The 21,089-nt window shown below is 37.2% G+C and overlaps 1 protein-coding gene and 1 long non-coding RNA gene across 3 annotated transcripts in view; one reads left to right on the top strand and one right to left on the bottom strand.

The window, feature by feature from the left end:
- The window catches only part of LOC143208005 (calcium uptake protein 3, mitochondrial-like), a 34,944-nt gene extending 30,637 nt beyond the window's left edge, over positions 1-4,307 (bottom strand). Inside the window, exon 1 of one of the 2 annotated variants that reach the window (XM_076422000.1) lies at positions 4,033-4,307. In XM_076422000.1, coding sequence (XP_076278115.1) covers positions 4,033-4,305 — 273 coding nt within the window. In that variant the 5' untranslated portion in view covers positions 4,306-4,307. The remainder of the gene's footprint in view (positions 1-4,032) is intronic. The other variant, XM_076422001.1, reaches the window with a different exon arrangement.
- A 394-nt stretch (positions 4,308-4,701) lies between these two features.
- On the top strand, positions 4,702-11,019 carry LOC143208012 (uncharacterized). Its single transcript, XR_013008803.1, has 3 exons — positions 4,702-4,910; positions 5,211-5,334; positions 5,409-11,019. It is a non-coding gene; the product is annotated as an uncharacterized LOC143208012 (long non-coding RNA).
- The last annotated feature ends 10,070 nt before the right edge of the window (positions 11,020-21,089 follow it).

The following is a 21,089-nucleotide window of genomic DNA, read 5'->3' as shown; positions in this document are numbered from 1 at the left end:
CTTCTTCGATATCCAAATGAGACATTACGTCACAGAAAGTTACGAGAAAGTCAAGATTGCGTCTGTTCGCGAACATTGTCTCGTCCACTCCAACGGATTGCTGTAGTTTATCCGACAAGCGGATTGCAACTTTATATCCTGCGCGAGCCTCACGGAATTTCTCTTTACAGAACTGGCGAACTTTATTTACGGCTATTCCGCGATATCTGGCGTTTCACTTGTTCGCCGAAGAACAGAAAGATAACGTGTCCACGACACGCGTGCTTCTTCAATTCGATCTGGCACAGCTTCTATGTACTAGGAATACTCGATCTATTTCTACAGAAGTTTACGTCATTACTAGAGCAACGCTTTAGGTCAGGGGTTCTTAAACTTATGTAGTCCGAGGCCCCCCTCTTGAACAACATTTTTTTTGCGGACCCCATCCCAAACCTTCATGTAGGATTTTTATTAAATGAATCATTTGAATAAAAGCGAAAAGTTGGGGAATGTAAAGTTACTGTCAAAATTGTTTCGCGGACCCCCAGGGGTCCGCGGACCACAGTTTGAAAAAACTCTGCTTTAGGCAAAGTTACAAAATCATTTAGAAAATACCAGTTCTGCCGTGATCGTGTCACTAGCTTTAAACAATCAAGTATATATAACAGCGCTAAAGGAACAAAATACATAGTGTTTTCACTAATTATAAGAATCAGCATTGCTGTCATTCTTGATTAGCAATTTAAAGGCTTAAATTTTCAGCTTCTTTTGTTTATTGGAAGGGAAAAATGTACGAATCAAAAATCCTCTATGTTACGATCTGGACAACAATATTATTAATACAATCGCAAAATTTTATCCATGATTTTATTCATGTGACGGCGACCGAGGTAGCTCGAGCTTCTTGGCCCTCGCGCGGGATGTATATCCCTCAGTGGAATGGGTAGGCGAAGTGACATAGAACGGTCTCCTCCTTCGGACTTAGAATGGGACTTTACTATACATATGTACCTGCTAGACTGTTAGCCAACCGCTGTTACATATTCTCCCCGTGCAGAAAGTCGCGATAGGGGAATCTGATAGTCTGAAGTTCGTTATTTATCATGCCCTGATACCATGCACTTGGTTTTCCTTAATTGTTTTTACAAAGTTCAGAAATCTTAAAAATGTGGGTGGCCCTATAGTTATGCATCGCAGTATGTAGATACGTATCGCCGTAGTTTCATAACGTGGTACATACTCGGAAGGAATTGGCAGAAAAACCGTCTAATTGGTCAGACGCACACAGTCGAGTCGCACGCATCTCGCTATTCGCTGGGAAGATTACCACCACTACTACAGGTGTATCGCATCGCGTGACGGGGGGCTTCGCCCCCCTTGTCCCCGTGTGTCGTGCCAGGGCGCACGCTATGAGATAGCGACAGTAGATAGTATTCGAAACCTACGAAACATAATTTAGGTGGAAAAACATAACATAGAATTGCGACTTGGTCTTACCCTTATTGGGTTCTCGATTGCACGATTATTGGTCTGATTTCAGGAAACGGATGACACAAACTGGTCATCACCAGCAAACAAGTTTAGGACAACTTGAATCGCGCAAATACCGTCAACGTTCGAACGGATGGATAGGCGATCTGTGCCGTCGTTTTTCTGTATCCTTGGAACCATGTCCCGCGTTATCTTCAGATACCGTATCCTTCGATCGTTGTATCGTGATGGCGAAACGGTCGCAGCCAAGATAGAGGAAAAACGATGTGGTCGAATCTCGAATGCGATAATGGTCGACAGTTTGTGGCATGGCTGCGGACGTTGGTCACCATGTGATATATGATCATGCGAGAAGTGCGCAAGGATCAGCACTCGTGTCGTACTAGAGCTGCAGACGATCGGCGCGGCGTCCACGCAAAAACACGCAACAGGAGGTGTTCAATGCTGCCGTTGACTGACTTGTGACTCTTTGACAATGCGAACCTGATAGTGGTCGAAGCGTGATTTGGAATCCGAGAAAGTATCGCGTCGCGGAAGATTTAGAATCATCCTTTAACTGTAGGGCTCTATTCGAGGTAAATATTCCTTGAAGCTAAGCTAATGCTTTGAATACATACCCCATTTGAGTTAGTTAACTTCAAAACCGGCTGTGACCATACTGAACCAATCTTATTGTTAGGTATTTGAGGATTTTACTTTTTAAATGTGTCAAATAAAATTTCAGATATATTCTCAACAAAACAGAATGTTTTCACCCTTAGCACTCGAGTGGTGACTCTGAGGTGCCACTAAAAATTGCTGTACCATTATTTAAAATATTGTTTACATTATTAGATATTTTTGTATCAATTACTAAATATTTAAGTATTGTATGAGGTATTATGTATATCAATTTCATATCCACCAAATTTAAAAAATTATAGAGAATGGAAATATTTTAAGTCGGAAGAAATGTTTAATTTTCGAGTTAAAATAGCTCAGAGTGCAAAGGGTTAATATCAATAGCAGGAGATAAAAACACCTAAGAATAGTGAATAAAAAATACGATAAACGGTAGAACATTATGTAATAGGTATAAACATTAGTACAATTCTATGTATATGACCGATAGCATTCGTAACAGAAGATGACAAAACATTAGATGCACGATAAAACATGTTCAGGGAATACATTATACGGGGGCATAGGATATTTTAGTATTCTACAATAGTACATTCTAGCAAATATTTACTAAAATCATTACACAAAAGTTGAAAGAGAAATTATTAATGGTTCTTAAGTTGTTATTGATGAATTGTTGGAAATGGAAATTTTTGATAGTGACACTTGGACATTATCTAGTTTTTATAGGGAAGCTCTTGATCATAACTAGTTTTATTATTAATTTGTAAGTGTAAAATAAATTCAGAAAGTAAGTAAGAATTTAATTATGAAATCTTAGGATATGTCACATTAAATATAAATTAGGCATCACAATTTTAGCCCTTTCAATATGAACACTTTTTCCTTATAAATTTTTCTGTATATATAATGTATAGTGAAAGCAGCCAAAGTACTTTTGATTTTAATATTAGGCACAAGAAATATTTGTACGTATTTTTGCAATAAATATTCAGACAGATGAGAAGAAAATTTTAACACAGTGTATAGAAGAGAAAGAAAAGGGAAAGACATGTTGCCTTATCAAAATTAAAAGATTAAATTTCTTTGAACTTTGTGCGGTTCATATTATAATACATATCAGCGCTGCTAAATATATTAGTGTAATCATTTACCACGAAAGCAGCTTTATAATTTCAATAATTGTGAAATAGAATATCTGGAACCGGTCATTTGACCAGTGGTGGTAGGTTTAGTGTTAAGAAACTACATAATATGGTATAAATGGTATTGTTGCAAGCGGAGGCGTACAGAAGATACAGAAGACCTTAGTCTTTTTTAAATGGAATGTCCAATTTCTTTATGCTTGATTTCGATAGATAGGCGTGTGTATTCTGAGTATAAAAGTACTAAAGGGTATTTGTCCTAAAACTTACCGTTGCTGAGGTATTTGACTATTCTCATTCTATTACTTCCATTATGGAACGTATTCAAGATGTGCTTACTACATCAAATAGAAATCGAATATGTATTGTTTGAAATAACCAAGATATTCAAGTGGACAGAGTTCGTGGTACACTCTGTAAATATATTGTTGTGTTTACGAATCAAAATTTTTACCACTGCAGATTCGTACCTAACCTAAAATCTACGATGACGTTGCCTACTGTATCTGTTATAAAAAGATATGCTTATAGACTGATCTAAACCATATCAATTTCAAATCGCTCAAGGTTAATTGGATCAGTAATCGAAGAATGAGTGTACACCAAAACGACATTTCTGATAAACAGTAGGGCTCGATCATTTGTATAACTGAATCATTATTTTGAGTTACAGCACTGTTGTTATTAAAATTAATAGTTGACATTCAGTACTAAATAAATGCGCGTGACCATGTATTAATTGTACAAGTGAATTAGTGAGAGTGAGAGAAACATGAATATATGTTTATGTAAATACCTTCCGGGACTTTGAGGCGTGGACCACGGTGGGTTTTGTATATTTGTATCCAAGAAAAAGGGCGATGGAGGCTGCCACTAAATGTCCAGCGTTGTTCTTCCATTGTTTCACGACACTGTCACCACGCCACGAGCTATATGAACGCGTAACACCACGAAAATGCCGGGAGAACGAAGGTATTCTCCGTGACAACGTTACCACGGTCGCCATGTTTGAGGCAGATGATACTGACAAGCGCATGCGTTTCAGCACTCGCGGGAATATCCTCTTCATTGCACTGCCCGAAAAAATACGATTTCATTAGTAACTGCAATTCATCCATTAATTATTAAATGTCAGGTGCAAAGACAAGTTTTGCACTCCAAATTCACACTGTTCACTTTGACTTTCTCGATTACAATGACCCCTACGGTTCTGGGTTCCTCGCGAGGTATACCGTATACCCTCCAGAGGAACGGGTAAATCAAATCAAGATTATTTATCATAATTTTTTAAAAATTAATTATGTATTCAAGCGAGGTATTTATTTTTTATCGATTTAAATTTATTTTCGAATTGTGTTGCCTTCTCGCGATAACTTATTTTTATGTCGTGACGATTATTTGGATTTGAATTCGTGTTGTGCTATAGAAATCGAGTTGGTTTAATTTCCGTCCAAAATAATTTTGATTTTCTATTCAACTTGAATTGTTTATTTATTATTAATAAAAATTGAAATAGTTAAATTTGCTTTTTCTGTTACAGATTCCGCGGGAAAAAAATTCATCGATCGAAGGACCATATTCATTGCCCAGATCGATATTACACATTGCTTTCGATAATTGAAAGCATGACGTAGCTTCATGGCGTACTTTGCTGAAGCAGGAGAGGACATGATCGTGAGTACAAATTATATGTATTTCAAATTATACTATATTATTGAACATTTCTATTCATATCATTAATGAAAAATTAATAAATATTCAATCTGAATTATTAGTTTTCTATTAATTCGGATTTACACTTGTGTTACGACGATCATTTGTATCTGAATTTGTGTCGTTCCATAGAGATCGAGTTAGTTTAATTTCCGTATTGATTTTCTATTCAAATTGAATTGTCTATTTATTATTAATTCGGATTTTGTCTCTGACTGTGTTGGCCAATTGAAATTAATGAATTTGTTCTTTCTGTTATAGATTCTGAGGGACAGAAACCATCGATCGAAGAAACCAGAGATCAATACTACTTGATACTATTCGAGAATCGAAATCAAGATGCATTGTTGTGACGTGCTTTCTTCAAACAGGAGAGGACGTTAGGGTGAGTACCAATTGTCTATTTAATTCCTAACTGTTGGTTGATTGAAATTCATGAATTTTTTGTTTCTGTTACAGATTTCGAGGGAAAAAAATCAATCGAGAGTTCAATGATAAAGAAATTTGCCATTCTTAGTGCATGCCGCTAATGAATTAATATACCGCGAAACGCCATATGTGTGTGAGGAATTAGCGTTGCGAAAAATTATTGTCGCGATTGTCTCAGTGTCGCGAAAAATACCAACACGTTGACTTAATGCGGGATTAATCACGCATATTGGAAAACGTACCTAAAACATCAGATTAAATGGTAAGAGTCACGACCTCGTATTAGAGTAAAGGATCGACATTGCAAGACGAGTCGCGCACGGAGCATACGATCATTAAATTCCGGAGATATTTTATGAATAAAATGTGTTTGGATATTAGTTTACAGCTTTTGATACCGTCAAAATGTGGAGCATATACCCTCCGGACCACTACGTAGAGGCCAGGTTGCCGTAAGCAGTTAGCGCAAAATCACGGTGCACGTTACTACGTTCAACTCCCCGCGGTGTGTCATAACACACGACTCGTTTGCCGTTCCAGCAATGAAACAAGTGTTTCCGCTGTCGTACGCACGACAATGTCATGGCGACCATTAGCATCTAATGTGAGCCATGGTGTTGGGACGTGACTTACGATGGTGGAGATCACTGTAGTTTACCTGAACGTAGCGACGCGTGCCTTTAGCCATTTAATGGTGTGTGAGCGCTAAATGCAAGAACGTCCCACTACGTTTCACCAGCATGTATAGTTTTTGGACTAACCCCCACAACGTAGTGGTTCGATCGCGTTAGTAGACATGCACGATGTGTATGTACAGCGTATCGAACGCCTCGTCGGCCCGTAAGGTAAAAGACGAGGTATCTTTACGTTAAGTGCAGTAGCTTTGTCGATGGAATTTAGTGTTCATCGTGCCCTGCAAAACTGGTTTCTGTAATGTCCGAATCCGAATAATATTCGAGGTCGCGAAGTATAGACTCCTCTTCGCGCGTGTACTGTCAGAATTAATGTGGAAGTTTTCTAATATGCAGTGGTAGAAAATTCCACCTTTTATAGAGTTGCAAGAAATGAATTGCCGGATTGCACCCTGACATGACTGCCCCTGAGTGTTCGCAACCGGTGTGGCTGTCCTTGAGTACTCGCAGCTATTGCTTCCCCCTTAGAATTGCATGAAAAGAAATTAAAGTTCACGGGAGTTTTCCACATGGAATTTAATAAATTAGTGTCGCGACAGATAATGCACTACTCGCGTTTGTTTCGAGATGATTATTATTTATTATTTGTAGATTAGCGTTGCGAAAGAATGATTCGGCTTGACTCCCCCCATGTGTCGTCTGATCCACAACATGCCATTTTGTCGGAACTATTATTACACATAATGAAAACATCTTTATTGTGAAAGTTTTTTGCGAATATCTCGTAAACTAAATCTGACCGCCAAAAACTTTAGAAATGTTCAAAATGGTGACCTTTTTTGACAATATATTTCACGGTCATTGGAGAAAAGGTAGCGCATCGATCCCATGGATTGGCAAGTAAAGTTTTTTGCCATTATCTCATAAACTGAAGCCGATCGCCAAAAACTTTAAAGGGAAATGCTGTTCAGAATGTGACGTCCTCGACAACATATTTAAACCTCATTCAAATTGGAGAGAAGGTAGCACATCGACAAGTTTACCCTCTAAATCTATAAATAATCTCTAAAACTAGAAATGTTATTCTATTGTAAAAAGTGTCCGAGTATTAACGCTGACCACTGTATGTGACCCCGTAAAAATTAGATTCGAGTAAACAGTGAATCGTCGATGATAGTTCAATAATCGTATCCAGCAGAAATAGACGGACGCTTAGGGAGGGGGAGGAGTCGCGGTCGGGAAGTGTGAAATTTGTACGACGGAAATAACGTTGTGGATAAAGGAAAGACAGTGGTCCCGAAGGGCGTTATGTAACGAAACGGTGTCATTTTCAACCCACGATGTACCGTGACGTAACGCTGAAAGAGTTCCGTTCAAGCGCTGCGAGTGCTAAAATTATGCGGGCTTATGTACGTGCCGCAGTTACTCCTTCTACCGGTTACCGCAGTAGCTGCATTTGACGTTTATGAACCGGGGCTACCTGCTTTCTTCATCTTGGTTGCATTATTTATAAATGCACCCCGCTGCTCGAACAACCGGTCAGCACAATCTTCCGTAGATAAATCTTTTCTTCTTCTACCCTGACTGAAAGTACACGGCGCGGCTCGTAATTATTCGAACGGTAGTGAATTCTAACGTATTCCTCGATCGCGCAGGTTCACCTGGAATTAAGTCCGTTGCGCCGGCAATTATCCTTTCGAACGATCGATGAATTCTGTTTTCATTTTTTATGTGACAGACACACGAAAGATACGATCTGGAAATTTCTCTTTACTGAACGCGAGTATGTACCAGAAATTAATTTTCGCAATCGGAAAGGCTTATTAAGTGAAAACATATTAAGTACTTCGTAAGTCTTCGTTTGATAAATGTCTTGGCCTCGTTGTGTTTTGCGTGCTTGCTTTGTATTCGGAAAATTTACAAATGTTTATACAGGCTGTCTCACTTATGCGTGACCCCCAGAATAGCTTCTTTAATTTTAACAAAATAAACAATTTTTGATGTGTCGTTTGAATGGTATCGAGTGGTCAGTATCCCGCAGGGGTTGTTATTTCTCGAAGTTTTCAAGATCATCAATGTTTTCTTTTGAATAACTATATATATATTGTCGTGTTGCATCGCGTAGCTCATAAAAAATACGTTCAAATGCGTATTGTGACATGACCTTCAAGTGATCTTGAACTCCGAAGATGAAGGTCAAACTTGGATTTTGTTTGTAAAGAGAATGCAGGCTTTGCGAGAAATGTTGGTGCATGTAAATCTGTAGAAAGTATCTTTTGTAGCACAAAGAATTATACAGTGGAACCAAGAAGTATTTCAACACTAAATTTTCCATTCTCGAAAAATTGCAGACGTTTAAACAGCAATAACTTCTCATTTAAAACTCATTTTATAGCTTAAAGACTCTGTCTTCTCAAACCGTCGTCCATTTTTTCCCAGAGAAATTTTGCTTGATTAGGTTGCTGCATATGAAATTTTCCAATTTTAGAAATGATGATGAAATGCTATGACAGTCTACAGGTTTGTTATACCGATCTGGCGGTACACAAGGAGGTGGATCTATATAAAAAATTAAGTCGAAAACAAAGCATAATGTTTTCTTGTTCAAGGTTAGGAAATTGTTCAGAAAATCGAATTTGGAAACTCAGCGAAAAAACATGTGCTATTCAGTGTTGCCAAATTAAGATTTGGTCCGGTCACGTGACGCGTTTCGTCTTTGTTGTGCATGCGTCACAATGTTACATGACCAATCCGGTACTGGTAGAGAAAGGGTAACTTCTTCCCCTCATCTGGCGATTCTGCACTGTGAATAGGTTGACCAAATAAATCAAGTTTCAGGATCTTCAAGTCTAAGCGTGTCCTTAGTTTTTCACCTGCTGTGCCATGCCAAATGTTTCTAGAGAGAAATCAATGATCGATTGAGAAAATAGAGGATGCTTTAAACTTCAAAGTGTGCCCAAGTTTATTTTGCACTGATATTATTGCAGTTGAAGCGTCCAAATTTATCGAGAATGGGACCGTTGAAATATTGTTTGGATCCACTGTAAATGTGTCAGAGAGAAAGAAAGAGAGAGAGAGAGAGAGAGAGAGAGAGAGAGAGAGAGAGAGGGTGAGTTATAACTAGCATTACAGTTCTTTATATTATATAATAGCCAAGTTTACTGCACATAAACACCATTAGAATCAAAGATCTACGTTAGATAGTGAATGACGTGGCGAGAATATCTACAAACAGTAAAATAACTATTACTGTGGCTATAATAAAGCAAGTTTAGAGAATTCGTTGAACCAATTTTCAAAAATGGTGTAAAGTTATTTTTAACAATTTCATGTGTGTGTGTGTGTGTGTACATATTACCTATTAAAATTATACATTTCTTCATGATTTTTTTTTATATCATAAAATTTTATACAAGTATAAAATATTATTACATGAAATATATATTCTTCTCACGATTCTCATTCTCCATTTGTAGATAATTTATATTATTTTTATAACTTTACCATAATTATTTTGATAATTATTATTATGTTTACTTTATACATATGTTAGTTTTTATTTAAAAAAATAGATTTTTAAATTTAAAGTCGCTAAAGAAATCATAATATTGAAATTTGATGAACAATTACACCCATAATTACGTTAGTTTCTGGAAATATAACGATACGAAAATGATAAAACTACAATTGCTGAAATATTAAGTATGGTATTTTTTATTATTCCGTGTCCTGCTTAATTATTTTTTATAGAGAAAAACCATAAACAGCTTCAATTTTCAATTCCTACCAGCACGTTTCTTTTACTTTGTTCCGATATAATCCCTGAGTACATGTAAAATGATAGTAATAATTCATGATTGTAATTATATATTCGTTAGGTTAATGCGGTACCATGATAATATATTACTTGTAGTTGGGAAGAATTCATAATAATTTTGTAGTACCACCTGTACAAGGTTACGAATCCCGGTCACGTATTCGTAATTTTCTGAGTAATTGATAAATTATCTCTTTGTTCCTTGAAAAATGTGTTGTCTTTATTTGAAAATCATTTTTTGTCGGCAAATTAATTTTACTTAAACACTAGTGTAAGTTGAATATTATTAAGCTTTAGGATACTATTAATTAACGAACACTTTAGAGAGAATGTTATTACCACGTTTATTTATATTATATAATGTCCGCTGCTGTCAGAATTATCTGATCAGAAATTTCTTTTAATTAGTATTCTGTGCACGCATGCATTTTTATCCTTTTGTGAGTCATACTTGCACGACAAAGTTTAAATTTATATTCAACGTTTATGTTAAACCAACGCCTTCAATATTTTAAAATATTAAATCCAATATAAATAATTAATTATACCTAAATTCTAACGTTATACTTTATTATTTATTATTAATTTATAAAACTAATGCATTATCTCATAATACCCAATAACATTCATTAAAATATACGAAAAAGTATTTCAAGATTAATAATATTCCATAAATAGAATTAGAATCAACTGAAAATATGAAATATATTCTGCTAGTTAGCAAGAACGTACAGAACTTTTGTACTATTTTCAATTGTTTATTTTCTAACGATTACCAATTTGAATATTTTCGGAAAGTGATGTTGATTATAATTTCGCCAACAAAGGACATTTTCACGCAGATCATCGTAGTACGCCTTATTTTTACAATGAACATTGTAAATGACTAAGTAAGCACGACAAAAATAAACAATGATAAACACACCAAACGACTATTTTAAGCATACACTACAGAAAAAATTCCTAGAAAACCACTGTTTTATAATATTATTTAATATTCCCTCTCTGTTTAGTGATTCAGTGATTCCAACTTCTTTCCCAGTTTTATCTTTATTTCAAGCAATCACGTGTAAACATCTATAATCAATTAAGAGATTTAGCATAATTAGAGAAAAGAAACTCCAGCATGTAATTAAAAATAGTTAGATACATTTGATTTCCATAAATTAAAATATACTGAAACATGATAATCAAGGAGAATATTACGTGTAGGAAACACACATTTAATAGAGTTGTTTCATTTTTATAGATAATAGCATATATATATATATATATATATGTATACAGGGTGTCCTACGTAACTATCACGATACGATTTTTCGGGCACTTTCGTTAGCTAGATAAAATTGGGAACAAAACTAGTTAGTTTCTAGTCAGCTACAAAATGCAATAGAAAAAATTCTAAAAAGAAATTTGTTCTCGAAAGGCCACCTTCATTTTTTTAAACGGCACTACATAATTTTTAGTTCATAATATTATTGCTTATGTCCAGGCGAGTTTAACGGCCTAGTATACCACGACCTTGACTTGACCTTAACAGTAAGGTTTTACTAATTAGTTTTTTCATCCGGCTACAGTGGCGACAGTTACGTGGGACACCCTGTATTATCACACATATCCATTGAAATTCGCTATCGAACGTGTACTTGTCACGTTTCCCCATCTTATTTTATTTAAATTATCGCAATTTGCGAATGGCAATCAATAGAATTTATATTTCCGTAAATTGCAAATACTTTACCTTCGATCTCCACTTTTCTTTCCGGTGATCTTTTACGTTGAGCAATGAACCTGACGTGCCTAACCAGCGCGTAATAATTACTAGCGCGATAATGCCCTCCTAATTACACCCAGCGATATCTATCATATGAGCCGCAGGAGCCGGCATTGTGATTGCGTGTATCGAGTAAAAATACAAGCCCGTAAGACGCTCATTAACGTCGATTACTAATTGGAAGTATTCGTTTATCTCACTGTTCCCGCGATCCAGTCTTAACCTAACATTCTGAAAGGAAGGAAACCACCGGATTCCCGGAGTGGTTCGGTTTCGCTCGGCATTCCAGCTGGTCCATAGATGAAAAAGCGATGAAAAAGGTTGGCGCGCGTACGACGCTGCCGCGACGCGACGTCACGAAAAAGACAAGTTGTCATTACCTCTGTGGCCGAGCTGTGGAGCCTGCTCCGCAGTTTCCTGAGAGCGGTGATGAACATTCTTCGGGGTGCTCGTAGGACGCCACAATCGAGGAAGCGGGTCCGCGCGCACCCGGCTCGCAGACTGTAACAACGAGGAACAATCGTCTCGTTAATCCGCGTTTACGCAGGAACGTAATTATTCCCTCGACACTTCGTCGAGCTGGCCCATTCTTCCAGCGAAGCTGACGTCGTTAAGCCGGACGGTCAGCCGCGCGCCACGCTGCTTCTGCTTCGGCCGGCCTGGCCGAGAAAAATTCATTTGACTCTGTACCGCTTGGCAGTCTGTACCAGCCTACAGCCTACGGCTAGTGTTGGGTCTTCAAGTCGCCAAGCACATTCAAGTCTACGCTACAGTTGGCTCGAATCAAGCACATCGGTTCGCATCAAGCCAAACGGTCTAGATCAGGCCTCGGAATTAATGACTCGCGACGCTAATTTTCGAAGGCTACGCCTCCTTCACCCAGCCGCGCGTCTCATTCCCAGTGGCGGCTCTAGTGCTCGGAGTTCCTCAAGCGTATACCATAGAAGCTATTCGTGACGGATTAGGGCGACACTCTTATCAACAGATTCAGGGTACAATAAGAACGTACACACTTTGCCTAGCCATCATCTGACGGATAGACAGTACGTTGGACTTGGTCCTGATCAGCGTTGCCAACGTACGGTCTGCACGCTTTCGTCTCCACCATCAGAATTGAGCCAGTAGTAGAGGGGGAAGCATTTCGAGGGGAATACACACCGTTTGGTAACGGTAGGATCTCCTAAGCGCGTCTGGATGCAGCCGTAGTACTAGGGCCTCTTATACTCCATTCGTCAAACTTCATCAGAAGTGATCGTTCGCCTTGTATTGGGCCGATTTCCCTCTGTTGCAAGCAATTCAAGCCAACCGTAGACTTGATCGCGCTTGGCAGCTTGGTGAACCAACACTACTACGCCCAGCAGTAAGCAGTTGCCCAGACCTCGTGTCGAAGCCGCGGCCTCAAACAGCCCTAGCACACCTAGCCGGCTCGAGGAAAGATCGTCTAGGAATTATGGGTTGCACCCGCAGGTTTGCACGACGCTTCCTCGAGTCAGCAGCACACTGTACCCAACAGCCGCCGCGCATCCGCCAAGGCTATCGACTCTCTCATCTACGCTGATTTGAATAATTGAAGCCGATCGGCGGCAGCCGAGCTGTGCGCCGGCTTTCTACTCAGCTTAACTAGTGGCCAGGTTGCTGTTCGATTTCTTCGGGGAAAAGGGGCGAGGCTATCCCTTTAATAACCGCCGCGATGACACCAATAATCCTGATAACGCCACTACCGGCCACCATCCCAGTTCGTTTTAGAAAATACGATAAAACGATATTGACGGTAATAACACCGCGCTTGTTAATTACGTGATCGGATTGTAAACTCATTGCTGACTCTCGCCTGACGCGTCAACGCGAATCAGCCACGAGCAGACAGTGAGAAGATTATACAGGTGGTCCCAAAAGTATCTATCCGGTGTTATTGGTACAGTCAATCCTCTTGTGGCTCCGTTAATTTGCAATATTCTAGTCTAACTCTTTGAGAACACACTTTCGAGATGTTAAGCTGTTGATGTAAACAAACAATATTTTGCATGTTTTAAACTCGTTACACGAGAAGCCCTTTTTGGAATCGTGTCAGCGTACGAATCGTGATTGCGTATAATAATTAGTATCACCATACGATCTAAGAGACAGCTCAGACCCGGGGGTTTCTCTTAGATCAAGGATGTGATCTGAATAACTGTAAAAAACAGCGTTTTTCTATAATATAGAGTATCACTTCTCAATGAAAGAACCTGTATGCACTATCAAACAGAGAACGATCCGATCCGCCTCGGTCTATCCTATCGTTACGATATCTTCGAATGGAGTATTTTGAAATCTATAGATTATGCAAATACAAACTTGTTCTGCAATGTACCGGAGGCGAGAATCCTAAATTCCTCCCGTTGTAAACCATGTTAAAAACCGGCGTGAAAAAGACATCTTGTTAAGAGTCTACGATGTAATCAACATTATATTATAAGCAATTTATACGATAGGATAGGGTACAGAAAGTACCAGCGGTATTACTACAAATCCTTCGAATCGCAGTAGTTCGATGATATCTCCCAAGAAGACCTACCATGTATTTCGTCGGGGAATTATGCGATATTTACTTTTAATAACCGGTTGAGATTATATGGCCGTGATGAGGGGAAAGTATTTCTACGACGTGCAATTGCCGGCAGATTAATATTTCGTGTTTCGTATTCTTTTTCTTCGGGATCGGTTCGATCGATACGCGAATGTGGTTTAATACCGTTCGCAGTTTCCAGCAACATTGTGCGTCTAATTCACGATGTTAACGGATCTCGGCGAACGGTGTACACGAAATTAGCGTGTTACCATTAAAGGATCGAACGCTGATCATAATTATATTTTATATCTTTATCGTAACACACTGTAAGCGTAGTCGATGCATTTAGGAGGAACGGATGCGAACTGGACGGTTGCATCGACGATTTTAGTTTCTTGTCCCATAGTTTTTCGTTCCCTCACCGGAGTTATACGCTCCTTATTGCAACGCTTGGCCATTATCTGCCGTCTAGATCAACTTTTCCCTTCGAGTTTACCCTGTACGAGTGGTCTCCCGCTTCCTCATCATCTTGTTACCTCGCGTCATTCTCTTTCCATTGACTTTTTACCCCTTCAACGATACCTTCATGATTTTCTTCGCGCACTACCGCCGCCACGAGGCTTTTTAATATTTGAACGTCGTAAAGCCAATTGTTTAATAGGTCTCTAATTCCCGTCACATTTCGATTGATCAGCTTCGTAATTTTATCGTTGGAAAAAACGAATGATTTTATTTTACTGTTCCGTCACTGAGGATCGTGTTTATCCAATTTTCTCGGTTTCTTTTCGAAAATATTATTCTTTCACTGGTTGCTTTCCATATTTATCGCTGTAATAAATAACGGTGGCGTAACTATCACCTGTTCAGACCGGCTGACTTCTTGCAGTTCTTTCCAGTCTGCTACCATCAACGAAGTAAATGGAACGTAATTCCATGCCGAGTTCTTAGACGCTCGACTATCGAATGAGAAGCGTGTCTCGTTTTATTTTAATGTTTTTCATTTTACTTACTCGAGTACTTGATATGTGCGAAAAACATGTCCTAGTAAACATCGAAATTTGCGACAATTATGCTGAATTTACTATACTCAAATTTTCTTCCCTCTTTCGCGAAATAATATGGTTTTTTGGAATTTTTAGAATCGAAACTAATGGAAACAGGAACCAAATAAAAATTCTTTTTGTTCAAAGTAAATGGAACATAATCCCATGTTTTTTAAAAAACAAAAGAGACTACCTCATCAGTACATAAAATGTACATTGAAAATCTACATAAAGTTTACATTTTTGCATGCATTAGCTTGTCAAAATCACGTCATAAGAATTCTCCATTATTATAAATACCGGTTAATTTAAAAAGAAATTTATCGATTGTTAATCCATTTCATTGACGAATAGTAATAGTTGTACACGCTTTCTAGCACTAAAATACTTCTTAGAAGTTGAAAGCGTAACCCAATCATCATCAATCATAAATGATACCGTCAACAAGGAATGTGTTAATTAGTGCAATTTATGAGACAGTTTCTAAAGCAATTGGTTAGTCACATGTATAGGTATAAATTGATTATCACTTTATTTTTACTCACAACATGTAGCATATAAGACAAGTAGCGATGACAGTAACTGGGTGGTTACTTTTCCTTATACAACAAAGTTGATATGCTGGTAAACTGTAGATAGTGTCACTTAATATATCATGCGATGATGCAGGGGTGCTAGACCTACATATATGTACGTTCTGCAGGCATTTATGTTATTTACGTACTGAAGATTAATATCTCCTACGAACAAGAATGTTGCTTGAATTTTCAATTACGAGAACAGGTTATCAGATTTATGATAAATGAATTTGTTGAAATTTCTGAGTGAGATAGTCACACACTGGATACTTTGTTTTTGTCGAGTCTCGTGATATAATGTCAATTATTACGTTATTGAGAAGTATATTCCCAAACAACCAATGTACATATGTATCTTTATCTGTAATCTTGATCATTACTATTTATTGTTATATAATATACGATTAAATATAATAATACATGATATAATATGTAATACTTTAATATGATTTTTGTTTGTAATATTTGTTTAATGTGTTATATTACTTTGTCTTATTTCTCTGTGCGATTATTCATTAATTAAAATTATTTTCACAGTTACAACCAGCAAGAATTTAATGCAATGTGCTTATTAGCAGATAATTGATGTAGTTCATTAAAAAATAGAGGAAAAATCCATGCACCTTTCTTTCAGATTCTTTGTAGTAGACTAGAATAGAAACTTACAAATTGTTTTAACAGAATACATTCGCGTTGTATACAAGAGATGTCCGTCTCTAGACGCGTTTATGGGTTATTGATAAATAATAGTTTGGAAAAGCAATATTAAAATATCTTTTGTAAGACACTTTTTGTTAAACAGTATCTAACAAAATTTTCAAAAATTTTACACATATATCTAACTTCAACAAATTTTCTTCATGTTTTGTGTTTGACGATTGCGACTGCGTGAAGCTGGCCACTAATCTCTGCACAAGTTACTACGTATAACTCTATAATTATAACGACTATTTAATTAAAATCGACGGGGAAAATGCAAATCACTTTTACTTGAGATTATATCAGCAGAGGGAAGGTATAATTAGATAATTGCACAGGTCCGTCGGTAAATGAAAACCGAGGGGTACATATGAAATATGGAGTGATCAATCAAGGAATTAACATCTATTTAAATCGCGTTGACATAATGATATATGGCAACGCGTAGAAGGAAGATGGGACAAGGTGTCGCTTCTTAAATAGAGTTTTGAAGCTCATTGGAGCTAAAGATGGAATTTTAATATGTACAACGCTATTAACTAGGTATATTATACACATTATAATATACAGGGTGTCCCGAAGTTGTTGTACCTCCTTAGAAGGGGTGATTTCTGAGGTCATTTGAAGTAACTTTTTCCTTTTCGAAAATGTTCTCCGCGGCTTTGTTTCCGAGTTATTAACGAAAAACACGGACCAATCAGACTGCGGATACACCGGATGGAGCCCGGCTCGGCCAATGCCAGCGATACGCTCAAACCGTAGCCGCGCTTTGGTCCACGTTTTTTTTGTTAATAACTCCTTAACAAAGCCATCCAGAACATTTTCACCCAGGGAAAAGTTACTTCAAATGACCTCAAGAATCACTCCTTTCAAGTAAGGACAACATTTTTAAGACACCTTGTATAGAGTATTTTAATCGTTATACGAAAAAAATTTAGACTGCGTATTACGTATCAGCACACCACTCTGCAAAGTTTCATTTCATAAAAAATGAATTACGCAAACTTTAAGATCAACTGGACATTAGAAAGACATGGCACAACGAATAGAAATAATTCCATGCTAAATGAAAAGTTATGCACAGTTGCATCCATTGTGAAAATTTTGGAGGAACCATCTTGTCCCATTTTTGATACTCCATCATACCTCGTGGTAGGGGCAAGATGGTATTTCATTACTTTTTTTTAGTTTAGTATTTGAAAATATTTATTTTAGAAAATAGTTTAAAAAATTAAAAAACATTTACTGATAACAACCCAAATTAGATATATGATTATCAATTCTTTTGCATTTTTGCTTAGCTCTCCCTTTCCCCATATGTGTAAACATCGACACAAAGCTCGAACAATTATTTACTTTATTTTTATGCTCATTAATGAGATGGGGCCAATCGGGCCTTTTGCTCTTTCTTTTCTTCGACCCCTTCGACGTCAGTATGTGCTAACTCTTATTCACTATACCTAGCATGGAGAAGTGAAAAAGAAGTCAACTTCTCATTATTCGATCTCTTAGTATCTTGACTTCTTGTCGCGTCCCAACGATGTTCTGCTGTTTTTCTATCCAGGATCCCTTTCACGCTGTAGATTGCTCTTTTTTACCGCAACTTCACCAGCCTATGGTGACAATCCGGTGAACAAGCACTGCAATTCTCGGAAATTTTCTCAAAGTGGAGAGAAGAACTTCGTCTTGACACTTCCATTCCGGAAGAATCTATTAAACGAGTTCCATTTTGAGACTATTGACGAGGACAGTAAAAAACTGCTAAACTTTTCTTCTCGTTTTCATTATTTTATAAAACGTAGTTGTTTATAACAAATTCATTACCGCTTTAAAATAAAGTTTATTTGATCTTTCTTTTGTACACCAGTGTCTTCCCGAGGAGCTTTGAGGCTGAACGTTGTGGGGGTAATACATTATACATGGCAAATGAGAATAATATTACTCGTGCTTGTGATACTGATCGTAATTCCCTTGGCTTCTCTTTATTCCGATTCTCTATACGATTACAGGATTGTAATGTAACAATTGGCATTACTTGTACAGAGCTCGTCGCGACACCGAGGCGTGACAGATTGTTTTCGAACGACGTGCACAGAGACGAAATCGCTCTCTCGAATGTTGATTCTTCTTCGCTCGCGTTTCGCGGTCGCAATTTTTACAGAGGAGGAAAAGAAGAAAAGAAGAACTCGCCGCTTACTTATTGTCGTTAGACCGGTACATCGTCGGTCGCGTTATAACATTACAAGAACTGTTTTTTTTGTTTACCTCTAGTCTCGACGAACCGCTCTCGTTGTCTCATTCGTTAAAAACACGTATACTTTATTACAATTGCTGTAGCCGCTGGGGGCCTCGACAAAAATATCGACGTTCCTCGTGTTTTGCGTTCTCGCTCGCACGAAATCCTTTGTGTTCCGCGTGCAATGCTGCCAACACAATGAAAACGTTGCCATTGTTTTGACTACTCAAGACCAAACGCGTATTCGTGTGTCGTAGATAGTATTTTTCTACAAAATTTTACCAAACCTGACTTTTTATTCTGGTTTGATTGAAATAGAGTCGATAATTATTTTTTTATACCAGAGAAAATTATACATTTATTTGCTTCTTACATATTTCTAGTTTTTTATTCAACCATCTCGTCAAGCTGTTAGTAGAATGTCTGTCTTACTTTTTACTGTACTTTGCTTGTTTAAACTAAATGCAGTGATTGGAAAATTTCTGCAATTTGTAATTATTCATACAAAAACATCAGGTTATTCAATGGATTTATTGAAGAAAGTACTAATAAGGGAACATATTCAAATTACACAAGCCGCGTTTAATGAAATTGTTATGAGATGTAGTTCTTTGCAAAATATTCGACGCATATTTTTTTATCGCCCATCTTGCACATTGAAGGGTGGAAATCATATTTTATTGAATATCTTGGAAACTATTAGAGGTAGAAGTCTAACAGTGGCAAAAATATGTATCTTTTTATAAGCAAAAGATCTGTGGAAACGAATTTCAAATATTTGTTTAAACAATATCTTGAAATTCGGATTTTTCTGCGATTTTTGCAATCTTTCTTGCTAATTGTTAATCGATTTTTATACATCCTCAGCGCTGGCAAATAAAAGTATGGGAAATGTGTTTTTGGATTTTTTAAACAATATTTTCCCATCTCGCGCGGGGGGCTCGATATACAGATGAAAACAATCCTTTATAATATTTTGAACTATAAAACTGTATTAAATGTTCTCATTTGTTTGCTGAATGATGTAGAGAGAGAGAGAGAGAGAGACTATTTTAAGAACTACCTCTCACAAAGGTTTCATTAAAATCGGCTTGAGTAACCTAAATATGTCCCTTTTACTTATTTTTAATTTATCAAACTTCTAAATGTTTAAAATAAATATTCCTTATATCGAAATTTACACAAAATAACGTACAAAAATAAAAATTTATATAAACACATAATTCAGCTTTAATATCTATATCTTTACTTGTTCCCTTTCAATCTTTTTCTAAGATTAATTCGATAAATCTCTAATTCATGAAATTATCTACATTCCAATTATGATATTATCGTGTATGAAAAAACAGCTGTGTATGAAACTATTCCCGTGCTCGCGGAAGAGAATTCGCGTAAGCATTTTGTCCCAGATCTGTTTCCGCAATTTAGAGGAACCGCATTACATACAAGGTAGCGTCGCGCGTTATCATTTAGAAATGGGAATTTAAGAGTGGCTTTGTTCGCCGCGAGCGAAGCGGTCCAATTTCAGTTCCGCCGGAAGTAATAGCGAGTTTTGTTGGTGGCTGGTGCTGAGTGGGTTGCGCAATTGTAATGCATGCTTGGGAAAACCGGTTTTTTTATTGGCAAACGCGAAACAAATGCTAATGAAGTACATGTTACTCTTTCCGCTTTTACTGCATCCTTCGACTCTAATCCAAGCAAAACAGACTAATAAATTTTGAAAGATATTATAGTAAATCCTTGATCTAAAATCTAAGAGAACGAAAACCGTAGGATCTACGAATACCGAATATCTACTTCACTGCGGGGTATACTCCGCGAGGGGCCGAGCAGCGTAATGTGTAGACTGCGCATCTTTATGCTTTTACGAAGAAATTGGTTGGGTGGAATATAAAACAGTAAAAGATTTTAAAAATTCAAGAATCTTGTAATATTGCTTTTAATGTAACAAAATCGTTAAGGGATGAAATCAATTTTTATGTTATTTCAGCTTCGCACAATCAATGCAAAATATTTTTATTTTGCATAAAGATCAGCAGTCTAGTAATGTGAAAACATGCCGAGTATCCGACACGGGGTAAGGTATACCGGTATGCACCACTATTAATCCAATTACAAAACCTGTTTATTTTCCATAATATATAAATAATAATATACAATAATTTAATTGTAGCATTTTTCTGATTAAAATGACACTAAATACGGTATAACGTGAACTGAATTCAGTGGTTTAATTGATGGTATGTGGTAAGTTCAGGGTGTAGAAGAGGCTAGCGAGTGAAAAAGAAAAAAGAGACAGCGTTCACGAGACGCTTGGCAGAACTTAGAAACTTATTGCATTGTTTAAAATACCAATGCGATGCTAACATTTTTATTTTCAA

The sequence above is a fragment of the Lasioglossum baleicum genome, chromosome 4 (genome assembly GCF_051020765.1).
Source record: "Lasioglossum baleicum chromosome 4, iyLasBale1, whole genome shotgun sequence".
In the NCBI taxonomy this organism is placed as follows: Eukaryota; Metazoa; Arthropoda; class Insecta; order Hymenoptera; family Halictidae; genus Lasioglossum; species Lasioglossum baleicum.
Note: the sequence above shows the minus strand (reverse complement) of the source record. Positions and strands in the feature narration are given on the sequence as shown.